The sequence below is a fragment of the Gigantopelta aegis genome, chromosome 11 (assembly GCF_016097555.1).
Source record: "Gigantopelta aegis isolate Gae_Host chromosome 11, Gae_host_genome, whole genome shotgun sequence".
Lineage (NCBI taxonomy): Eukaryota > Metazoa > Mollusca > Gastropoda > Neomphalida > Peltospiridae > Gigantopelta > Gigantopelta aegis.
In genome coordinates this window covers 10,929,923-10,942,438 of record NC_054709.1, presented here as the reverse complement: position 1 = coordinate 10,942,438, position 12,516 = coordinate 10,929,923, and the positions used below count along the sequence as shown (strand labels likewise).

Sequence of the window (12,516 nt, the reverse complement as noted above, 5' to 3'; positions counted from 1 at the left end):
TTTTTAACTCTTTGCTTCTATATAATTATTACGTAGCTAATCATTTAACGAATGACCCAGATTCCTATAACGTGTATAATATTTTGTGCTAGAAAGAGTTTTAATAATCAGGGCAGTCTCAACATTTTAAAACCAATTCCTCCACCCACACGCCATTAAAATCGTCTCCACACCCCTATTTTAGCAATGCACTCTTCTGATTTCTGTTTACAGTGAAATAATTCGGCTTTTAGCCCTAACCCTCGGAATCTGAGCGATGGTGTCTTTGATGGACGGTGTTTGCGACTCCAGCTCAACGTGGTCTCCCAAGTACTTGCAATACAGATCTGAAACAAATAAAACAGATATCCAAATAACATGTTCATTCGATTATCTCTTCATACTGCTGTCAAAGAGATTGTCGTGATTAAACAAAACAGTGATGGTAGGGTATTTTGGTCAGTTCTGTTGAATTCCATGGCTGTGAAAAACTGGGATTAGCCACTTAAATCAAGTATTTATGTGTCCTGGCAGCCAAATTATTGGCAAATTTGTTTTTCGATGGCAGCCATTTTGAAAATCAAGATGGCAGCCGCAATTGTCGTCGGATCACGTGTGTCCTGCATTTATATGAGAGAGATGTGCCTGAACGTTAAATGGATAGAGGCACGTTAATAGAGTTTAGGGTTAGGATTAACGTTTAAAATCACATACTAAATATAGATCATAGGCGGATCTAGAGGGGGGCAGGGGCCTGGTCCCCCTAAATTTTGCGATAGTTATAATTTTATTATATATTAATTTTCATTTTCTTACGATCCCCCTCCAAACCTCCCCCAAAGTTCCCTTGGCATTCCATCTCATGTCACTGCCCTCCCCCCCCCCCCCCCCCCCCCCCCAAAAAAAAAAGAAAAGACAAAAAAAAGAAAGAAGGATTTTCTGGATCCGCACTGTAGATTACTGCTTAGAATATCAGTATCTGTATAATTATTCAATGTGTTTCTGGTCGTCCTAGTGCTTGTAAGTAGTCCACACCGGGCTTACTCTCCCGTACGTACGACAAACATACACCGGTATATTAGAAAGAAAAAAAATGAGTTTGGACGTAATACAAAGACTAGGATGGTCGGCCTTGAAACATGTTTAAAATACAGCCAGTGAAATTTTATGCAGAAAAAAAAATATTAGATATGGAATTTTAGTCATTAAAACGTCTCTGTTAGTCGTTTTCTGTTCCAAGTCAGACAACTGGTCATTCCAGATATCGGTTTTGGAATAGGCGTATCCGAACCTCTTGTGGGATATTGGCACGTTAATAATAAGAGTTTTGAGCTCGAGTCTGTTAGTCTGCAACATCTTAAAGGAACAGACACTAGTTTTTAAACACTACAGCATATTTTTCACTATTAGAGCCGTTTATAATCACTGAAATCAAACATTACTAATATTTTATTGTTTGGATTATCCATTTCCGTAGAACCGAACCGAAGTGTTTCTGGTCATTCATCACAAAATGCATTTTTCATATTTTCAAAAACGCATGTGCGTCTAAGAAGTAGCGGTTATTGATTCGAGTTTTAGTCTGCTTTTTAAAGGATATTTTCCGGTTTTAAAGTCGCAGACACTTCTTTCACTCTGTTGTAACTTTATCCAAATGTGCTACAGGTTTGTAGATTAACTAAACTTAGTGTTCATTTTTTTTTTTTACGAGTTGAAACTAGGGTCTGCGCCTTTAATAATAGCAACAAGGACAGTCTCTTTAACAGACCATTTTACTGTTTTAGCAAATAATCTAAAACAGCTAAAAATGACCTGTATTAAACGACCAGCTGTCTTAGTAGACCACACGTCGTTCTCCCAATAATTTAATATAGTAGGCTACAAAGTGACCTGGACTGAACAGCCACCTGTATTAAAAGACCACCTTTGCTTGCTATTCTATTCGCTAATATATCGAAAATAGAAACCAAAACGAAGGTGCGACAAGTGACTGTTGTTGACCTTTGTGATTCCTGGATCGGGATCTAGCCCAGCCGGTAGTACACTGATCTGAGGTGCTTGGGTTCAAGGATCGAACCTCCTCGGTGGACCCATTCTCTCACTGCTGTTTTCCCGTTCCAACCAGTGCCTAATGACTAGTATATCAAAGATTGTGGTATGTGCTGTCCAGTCTGAATGACGCGTATATGAAAGATCCCTTGATAATGAACAAAAGTAATGGGTTTCCTTTATGACTATATGTCAGAATTATCAAATATTTCATATCCAGTAGCTGATGATTAATAAGTCAGTGTGCTCTAGAGGTATCGTTAAACAAAACAAAGTTTTAAGTGATAGGCTATTTCATATTACTTACAGTCTGACTTCCCTACATCCTTCTCAAACACGAACGGACCCTGGTACAGTTCCTTTGGCGTCAGGACACCATTCCCTGCAACATAAAAATTACAATGAAGTAACTGTAACACCTGTCATTACTATCAGAGGCGGATCTAGGGGGGGGGGCAGGGGCCCGCTCACCCCCACCCCCATCCCCGGAGGGTACGGCCCTGATGTGCTTTACAGTTATCGCCGTGCCTTTGATTAGCAGGAAGTACCGTGGGAAGTTCAGAGTGTAACCAATCAAATAACTACCATGCCATTCTAAAATCAAATTACTCAAATTAAATCAAATCCGATAATTTTTGTACTTAGTAATAAACAGTAACGTGTTTTTGTTTTTGTTTTTCTGTTTTCTATAAGACTCTTTTTTTTTCTTCAAATGTTCTATATACTGCAGTTTATACATTATACATGGCAAACTGGGTTCATTTAATTATGTTAATTAAAGGCATATTGCCACAGACCACTGACCTATTTAATGGTCTAACAAAGTATTACCTGAACAAAAATAATTCGATTTGTCCCTAAATGTACTTTATTCAACCATCTTCATTAACCACCATACTCCATTTATTAATGACATTTTGTAAAAAAATAATTGAATTATGGCAATGGTCCATAATTCAAAAACTAAAATTGCTGAGAGGGTTGACATGGATTTCATTCCATCATGGTTCAGTTAAGGTGATGCGATAGCTAGATTTGGTTTGCAACAATTAATGTAATTTTTATTTATTATCCATTTTTAAAGAAATAAGGTCCTTAAATCCGTGAGAGTATGCCTTTAATGTGATTTTTATTTATTATTCATTTTTAGAGAAATATGGTCCTTAAATCAGTGACAGTATATGCCTTTAAAGGTTGTGTGTTAAATGATTACTAGTATTTGAAAAGCAGGCCTTAATATTAATAATTATTGAAAAAAAAACAACAACAGCAATAATCTTCTTTTTGTGAAAAAGAGTTTCAGTAGTTCTCTTACCATCAACATCTGACAAGGTAAATGCTTTCCGGAATCCCGGATCTGTGACGTCACTTCCGCCAGAGACTGCCATTTCTGCGAGACTGACAACACCGTCCTCGTTCAGGTCATACGCTGAGAACTTGTTGGGGAGAGGCATTAGATGGCCGCTGTAATGCTGACCCTAGAACAATGACAAAATAATAGTGTATTTCATAACATTAATACTCGAGGCATCTTTAGGAGGGCGAGCGATCGCAGTCATATGTTAGACTTTTTTTTCGCATAAAATGAGACAAACATGAAACATACAAATTGTATGCGTGTGACGTCATTAGAGATTAAGCGTGGACTATAAGCAGGGCCCGGCTCGAAATAGGAAGCAAAATATGGCCTGCCTTTAAGTTTTAAGACAGGTCAAAAGAGATATATTCTGTTATGAAAAAACAACAAAAAAACATGGCCTACTAGAAAAATATAGCACGGGATGAGGTGATCGTTTGGTATAATATGGGGGAAATTAAGACCTCTGAGATGCAGTTTAGGGCATTATGGAATTAAAATATAAGAAAATTACCAGCTAAATATACAGCAGATGAGATCATTGTACAATCATCTCTGTCTAGAAAAAATGATTTAGGAAAAATGGTGGTTTTAGCAGGTGAATTTTTATTTCATCTGCTAGATCTAAAAAATGGGCTGCTTTTTGCAGGCCGCTATTTCCAGCCCTGTACTAACTCTAACAGCATCTGATCAGATCGAATACTATATCTAAGCATTGCTCAAAGACGTTTAACGAACCGACGGTTGGGTTTGAGTTTAAGTTTAGGATCAGGGTTAAGGACAAGATTAGGGTCTTTAAGTACAGGCTTATGGCAGGGATCATCCTGCCAGATAACAGGTGCGTGCGCAGACATTTTAGTGGGAGAGGGGATTAGAATGTAGCGAGCTAAGTTTATAGGGTAATCGAATCAGGTTCCTCCGGAAAATATATTGCTTGAGTGGGGAGGGGGTCCCCCCCACACACACCTCGCCATTTATAAAATTTGACTAATAGCAGTTTGCTTAAATTATCCATTTTTTAATCATTTTCAAAGAAATATTATATATATATATGTGTGTATTTGAAATTTGGATGAAACTATATTGTTTGCAGAGCCCTGCTTATAGTGGTTATGGTGGTCTTTGCTAGTGGCTGTCCTATTATATAGACAGATAGCATGACACTGATTCGTGGGACCAGTCACCATCGTGTCAAAACATCCTTTAAATAATGCATAGTTTGTTCTTTATCTATCTATCTATCTATCTATATATATATATATATTGTATGTATTTTTTACGGGTTTTTTTCTGGATGGGTGTGTGTGTGCTTTTTGTAGGGTTTTTTGTGTGTGTGTGTGTGTGTGTGTGTGTGTGTGTGTGTGTGTGTGTGTGTGTGTGTGTGTGTGTGTGTTTGTGTGTGTGTTTTGGGGGGTTGGGGGAGGGGGAGTTGTTCTAATTTGGCAATACTGACCTTAACCAGCGACCTCTTGACTCTGGCCACCAAATCGCCGTTTCCTGCCAGCGGACCCGCGGGCGTTTTCGGACAGACTGGATTACAGACGAACGGACAGACCCACCTGCCTATCTGGTCGCTGCACACCTTGGGGCACACCTCCTGGCACGCCGTCTGGCGGGACTGGGTGATCACCGTCTGCACCACCTTGGTACCAAACGTCTTCGCCTCCCCCAGCAGTCGCTGACCGAGATTTTTGGCGTCGCGCTGTATCCCCTGCCACACAGACTGCAGCCAGGCGTCGCCAGGAATGATTGCCATGGAAACCACCAGGAATAGGAGGACCGTGACGTCAAACACTTTCATCCTAGTTTAATATAGAAGACATGTTCAATTAGGATGACAGGAAAACATTTACAGTCAGGAGGTAAAGCGTTCGTCGGTCTGCTGTTGATCCTTGCCGGTGGGCGTATTGGACTATTTCTCGTTCCAGCCAGTGCATCAAAGGCCGTGGTAATGAGCTATCCTGTCTGTGGGATGGTGCATATGAAAGATCCCTTGCTACTAATGGGAATTATACTCAACTAGCTATTCAAGACGGTCAACGTTTAGCTAAATATATTCAACTAGTTAACGATAGTCAACGTTTAACTAAATACACTCAACTACCTAAAGATAGTCAACGTTTAGCTAAATATATTCAACTAGTTAAAATATTCAACGTTTAGCTAAATATAATCAACTAGCTAACGATAGTCAACGTTTAGCTAAATATACTGAACTAGCTAAAGATAGTCAACTTTTAGCTAAATGCACTCAACTACCTAAAGATAGTCAACGTTTAGCTAAATATACTGAACTAGCTAAAGATAGTCAACGTTTAGCTAAATATACTCAACTAGCTAAAGATAGTCAACGTTCAGCTAAATGCACTCAACTACCTAAAGATAGTCAACGTTTAGCTAAATATATTCAACTAGTTAAAATATTCAACGTTTAGCTAAATATACTGAACTAGCTAAAGATAGTCAACGTTTAGCTAAATATACTCAACTAGCTAAAGATAGTCAACGTTCAGCTAAATGCACTCAACTACCTAAAGATAGTCAACGTTTAGCTAAATATATTCAACTAGTTAAAATATTCAACGTTTAGCTAAATATACTCAACTGGCTAAAGATAGTCAACGTTTAGCTAAATACACTCAACTAGCTAAAGGTAGTCAACATTTAGCTAAATACACTCAACTGGCTAAAGATAGTCAACGTTTAGCTAAATACACTAAACTAGCTAAAGATAGTCAACGTTTAGCTAAATACACTAAACTAGCTAAAGAGAATCGACGTTTAGCTAAATACACTAAACTAGCTAAATATAGTCAACGTTTAGCTAAATACACTCAACTAGTTAAAGATAGTAAAAGTTTAGCTAAATATACTCAACTAGCTATATAGTCAACGTTTAGCTGGGATGTTTGAAATATGTATTGCAAATGGGCGTTTCATTTTGCTGGTATAATTTTAAAATTCTTTTTTTCTTTTTCTTTTTTCAATTTCCATTGGGCTATTTCTCGTTCCAGCCGGTGCACCACGACTGGTATATCAAAGACTGTGGTATGCGCTATCCTATCTGTTAGATGGTGCATATAAAAGATCCCTTGCTACTAATGTAAAAATGTAGCGGTTTTCCTCGCTAAGACTATATGTTAGAATTACCAAATGTTTGACATCCAATAGCCGATGATTAATAATCAATATGCTCTAGTGGAGTCGTTAAACAAAACAATATTTTTAAAACTTTTCAATTTATTATTATTATCCACAAAATACCCATTCACGGGTGACAATAGGTTTGACAATATGACAATACCTGTGTTTAAGCGGTCACGGGTAAGGGCTGTAAAACATGAACCAGTTGACAGTTCTGCATGATGTTGTGTCACGTTTTGTTTCGTATTTTCGGCAACCCAGTCTATCTTTAGACAGTGACAAAACACTCAGTCGGTGAACAACGTGTCGCTATAACAAACACCAAATAGTTGTATTTTAAAGTGTCCTCGACAGTGGCGGTGAGTGGGTTACCAGCGCCCGGGGCAAGGCAAGTATTGAGCCCCCTAACCAGTGGACCGTTAGCACTCCCCGAGTTTCTTCCATCAGTCCAGAATTTTGCGCCCAGGGCACCGCCCCGTGGCCCCACCCACGCTACGTCACTGGTCCTCAATCAGGCTTCAAAGATCGGGTTTTGTTTCGGAGGACCCATTCTCTCAGCTCATTAGGGTTTTCCCCCGTTCTAACCAGTACCCCATGACTGTTATATCAAAGAACGTGATATGTGCTGTCCTACCTCTGGGAAAGTGTATATAAAAGATCCCATGCTGTTAATGGAAATGTTTTATTTAACGACGCACTCAACACATTTTATTTACGGTTATATGGCGTCAGATATATGGTTAAGGACCACACAGATATTGAGAGAGGAAACCCGCTGTCGCCACTTCATGGGCTACTCTTTTCGATTAGCAGCAAGGGATCCTTTACATGCACCATCCCACAGACAGCACAGCACATGCCACGGCCTTTGTTACATCAGTCGTGGAGCACTGGTTGGAACGAGTAATAGCCCAATGGGTCCACTGACGGGGATCGATCCCAGACCGACCGCGCATCGAGCGAACGCTTTACCACTGGGCTATGTCCCGCCCCTGAGAGGCTCGGATTTAAACCGGTGTTCGATCAGCAGCAAGGGATCTTTTATTTGCATCATCCCAAAGACAGGGTAGTACATACCACGGCCTTTGATATGCTAGTCTTGGAGCACTAGCTGGAACAAGAAATAGCCCAATGGGCCCATCGACGAGGATCGATCCCAGACCGATCACGCATCGAGCGAACGCTTTACCACTGGGCTACGTCCCGCCCTCCATGCTGTTAATGGAAAAAAAAATGTAGCGGGTTTTCTCCAAGAATATTAGTCAGAGTGTTTGACGTTCAATAGCCGATGATTAATAAATCAACGTGCTCTAGTGGTGTCGTTAAACAAGACAAACACGCACGCACACACACACACAAATCCGAACCTGTACGTTTTACCTATATTCCAGTTAAATACACTGTCTCTAGTTTTTCTATTTACAACTATTACAGTATTCCTACTTTTAAATTACATTTTACTAACAACTTTCTACTTCAGTGATAAAGTTTAACAATTCAAATGGGTTTCTAATCGTCGTAGTGATTGTAATAGATTGAAATTATTTTTATACGAAACAAACCCAAAAACCCGAAAAACAAAACAAAAAAGAAAAGAAGAAAAAAGGCACGTACCTCGGTAACTAGCGTCAGTGGCTTTAAAACAATCGGGTACCAGTCGTGTTCGAGGAATAAACTCGGCGAAAGTATCCGTAACAGAAACACGGTGCACTGTCGGTTGGTTTTACCGTATATAACTATATATACACCCGACCTCCCCTTCCTGTCACAGCCGACGAGTGTCTCGGTTATTCTTCCTCCTGTCACACACGATGACTACTTGAGACATCACTCAACTAGACTTGCTACGGGCCTTGTTGACGCGATGGTCATTATAGCTATCTTTAAATTGGCCCCAATTTCATCTCAGCCGTTTTACGCTAACGTTTGCAAACTATTTTGACTAGTTCCCGAAGTGGTCATTTAGTTTACTGTGTAGCGTAAAAACCAGTCTAGCGAACGATACCGACAAGCGGTTGACTGAACTTACACCGGTTTAAATCCGAGCCTCTCAGGGGCGGGACATAGCCCAGTGGTAAAGCGTTCGCTCGATGTGCGGTCGGTCTGGGATCGATCCCCGTCAGTGGACCCATTGGGCTATTTCTCGTTCCAACCAGTGCTCCACGACTGGTGTAACAAAGGCCGTGGCATGTGCTGTGCTGTCTGTGGGATGGTGCATGTAAAAGATCCCTTGCTGCTAATCGAAAAGAGTAGCCCATGAAGTGACGACAGCGGGTTTCATCTCTGAATATATGTGTGGTCCTTAACCATATGTCTGACGCCAAATAACCGTAAATAAAATGTGTTTAGTGCGTCGTAAAATAAAACATTTCCTTCCTTCCGAGCCTCTCACTGGCCACATGACTCCAGAATTATCTTTCATTTTCTATTGGAATTGTGTATCCCATAAGTCGTCTATGTATGAGAGTAACATACAACTTGTATATCAAAGGTCGTGGTATGTGCTATCCTGTCTGTGAGATGGTGCATACAAAACGTTCCTTGCTACTACTGAAAAATTGTACATAGCGGATTTCCTCTCTAAGACTTTATGTCAGAATTACCAAATATTTGACATCCAATAGCCGATGATTATTAAATCATTGTGCTCTAGTGGTGTCGTTAAACAAAACAAACTAACTTTTTATTAAACCCAATAGCCGATGCATTTTTCGTGCTGGGGTATCGTTAAACTTTCATTTATTCATTCATTCATTCATTCATTCATTCATTCATTCATCCATCCATCCATCCTTCCATCCATCCATTCGTTCATTCATTCGTTCATTCATTCATTCATCCATTTATCCATCCATCCATTCATCCATTCATCAATTCATCAATTCATTCATTCATCCATCCATCCATCCATCCATCCATCCATCCATCCATCCATTCATTCATTCATTCATTCATTCATTCATTCATTCATTCATTCATTTATTCATTCATTTTTATTAAAGCCCAGAGCAAGTCCACCGATTATTTTGTCACTGACCGACTCGATGCGTGAGTGTGGGGGCTGTTGTCATGTCATCGAATCTGTATGCTACACGGTTATTTTGGCATTCTACGCAGTTTGTTTTAGACACAGTTCGTCACCAAAACACAGTCATAGCTATAAAGAGAACACTACATTCGTGTCTGTTAGGTCCCATTTATGTTATAAGGAGTTGTTTTAAAGCGAGTTGGATATAGATACTACTACATGAGTGACCGTTAGATACCATTATCTTACAACGAGTTGTTTTAAAAAGAGTGGCGTGTTCGAAACCCTTTGTGGTATATGAGCACGTAAAGTTAGTTACCTATCTACCTACCTACCTATCTACCTACCTTAAAGAGAGCTGAATATGTTTCTGAATGGTATCTAAGGGACCGTAGTAAAATTATTTTGAAGCCAAAAGAGACGAAATATTTCGTCTAGGGGGGAGGGGGTCAAAGATTCCACTAGGGTCATTTCGTCTCCTTTTTATTTTTTTTAAAAAAAGGCTTCACCCTCTAAATATCAAAAAGGAGTTGTTTATTTCCTGTCTTTACTTCGGTAGCCTAAACTCCGGCTTGGATCGTATGAACTCGTTATACACCATTCATTTTTAAGACTCCTCTGGTTATTATATAGACTGAGCAAGGACAAGGAAGGACATGTTTTATTTAACGACGCACTCAACTCATTTTATTTACGGTTATATGGCGTCAGACATATAGTTGAGGATCACACAGATATATATATATATATATATATATATATAAAGAGAGGAAACCCGCTGTCGCCACTTCATGGGCTACTCTTTTCGATTAGCAGCAAGGGATCTTTTATATGCACCATCTCACAGACAGGGTAGTACATACCACGGCCTTTGATATACCAGTCGTGGTGCACTGGCTGGAACGAGAAATAGCCCAATGGGCCCACCGACGGGGATCGATACTTTTGCTACGGTCCCTAACGGACACGAATGTAGTAGTCTTTTTTTTTTCTTTCTTTTTTTAAATATCCTAAAACAAAAACCTGTTTAAAAATAAAAATAAAACTATATACAGTCCTATTTCTTTTAGTATAACTTGCGTGTCATAAACCAGCCAATTTCAGGTTAACTTGTACGCAATCTGATTAAAATTAGCTCTACTGGTCTACCAGTAGATCTAACAGCATTGCGTGAACTCCCATGTCCAGGTGACATTTCATCTATAAATAATTTAAATATCGACCAATTACACTTCGCCTTTTATAACGTTATTTGGGAGCATACAAATTCTAAAAATATCGGGCGAGACTATTTATGCAATAGGCGAAAAAACAGGGAAAAAGTGCAGTAATAAACTCTAGATTGTATACTAGTATAAACATTTTTTATAGCTATACCATCACGTTTTTGTTGTTGTTTTTTTTCGTCTTGAAACGAATTTTATATAAATTTTTATATTGCAATTAGTTTCCGGCATACTTCGTAATTGACCCAAATCATTTCGTATACCCTTGGCATAATTCCGAATGTTTTCAAATTCTTTTCAAATCACTGGCATGATTTTGCAAGTAAGGTTTTGATTGGTCGAATGAAAGGTCAACTGGACATGAGCTGTTAGATCCACATGTAATAGTGGAGCTAATTTTAATTAGATTGTACAAGGCTGATCCATTTCGAACGTGGTTTTTTCCCCCATTGAATGGTGTGGCATTGGTGACCTGAACATCACCTAGGAGCAGCCAGTCGTATGTCTTTAAAATGTTATCACACATATATGTGTTATCAAAAATAATGAATGATCTTCTCACCATTGAATATGCAGGAAACATTACAAGAGATTACGTTTAGTATTATCAGTTGCATTGTGTGTAATATGTAATAGTGTTTGGAGTTTTCTTTTAAATTAGGAGATAACCATATGGAGTTTTTATATTTGGGGGTGATATTGTCTATTTGATCCCGCAAATGTAATTTTTGATCGAAGGCGTTAGCCTGAGGTCAACAATTAAACATATGCGGGCATCAAATAGACAATAACACCCGCAAATCTAAAAACTCCATATGGTTATGTCCATTGTAAACTGGATCGTTTTTCAACGGAACTAACTGTATATTTGGTATTTCTTGAAGAAAAAATACCTGGCTACAATCTAACTGTAGACCCTTGAATCGTCAACTTCGCCTGTTCCAATTGCTAATGACGTCACTTTCTAATGACGTCATTAGCCTTCCGGGTGTTATTGTCTATTTGATCCCGGAAAAAGAATGTAATTAACCAATCACAATACAGAACACACTTGCCATCAGTTTACAATGTTTAATATGTTTCTTGCTAGTTGCATACACTATTACACATTACACAAAACACAACTAATAATACTAAACCAAACGTAACGTTTTGGAAGTGTGATGTTTTCCATTTTTGGGCATTTATCAGCTGCCAATTCTGTTACTGTAGCATCCATTTAATTATATGTTTAAAGTTTGTTGACCGGCCTCGGTGGTGCAATGGTTAAGTCATCGGACTACAGGTACAGGGTTCGCAGCCCGGTACCGGCTCCAACCCAGAGCGAGTTCTTATGAGCTCAGTGGGTAGGTGCAAGGCCACTACACCCTCTTCTCTCTCAGTAACCACTAACCAACTAACAACTAACCCACTGTCCTGGACAGACAGCCCAGATAGCTGAGGTGTGTGCCCAGGACAGCGTGCTTGAACCTTAATTAAAAGAAAAAAAGATGAAATAAAGATTGTTTTCTTTTAACGACACCGCTGGAGCACAGAAGTTATAACCTAAACTAATTGTGTACATGAAGTTCAAGAGAAAACGAGTTCTTTTGTTTAAAACAAAAAAATTGTGCTTTTATTTGATTAAGTGTATTATTATTTTAAAATTTAATCATAAACATAGAAAGCGTTAGGGCGGATTTAGCTCCGTGGGTTGAGTGCTCGCTTGAGGTACTTGCGTCGCAGGATCAAAC

At 39.1% G+C, this 12,516-nt stretch overlaps 1 protein-coding gene across 2 annotated transcripts; it reads right to left on the bottom strand.

The window, feature by feature from the left end:
• On the bottom strand, positions 1-8,315 carry LOC121385273 (EF-hand calcium-binding domain-containing protein 1-like). Of its 2 annotated transcripts, none has more exons than XM_041515880.1 (5): positions 8,144-8,315; positions 4,839-5,187; positions 3,344-3,506; positions 2,336-2,410; positions 1-326 (listed from the first exon to the last, which is right to left on the bottom strand). In XM_041515880.1, the coding sequence occupies exons 2-5, from the start codon at positions 5,184-5,186 to the stop codon at positions 208-210; spliced, it is 705 nt and encodes a 234-aa protein (XP_041371814.1). In that variant the 5' UTR covers position 5,187; positions 8,144-8,315; the 3' UTR covers positions 1-207. The 2 variants fall into 2 exon arrangements, with proteins under 2 accessions (XP_041371814.1, XP_041371815.1); XM_041515881.1 differs by lacking the exon at positions 8,144-8,315 and adding an exon at positions 6,690-6,816.
• Positions 8,316-12,516: the final 4,201 nt, after the last annotated feature.

Coding starts and splice junctions, on each gene's coding strand:
- LOC121385273 (XM_041515880.1), bottom strand. CDS start 5,186: ATGAAAGTGTTTGACGTCACGGTCCTCCTATTCCTGGTGGTTTCCATG. Junction 3,507..4,838: donor TCAAGAGGTCGCTGGTTAAG/GTCAGTATTGCC, acceptor TCATTGTTCTAG/GGTCAGCATTACAGCGGCCA. Junction 327..2,335: donor GGATGTAGGGAAGTCAGACT/GTAAGTAATATG, acceptor TATTTGTTTCAG/ATCTGTATTGCAAGTACTTG.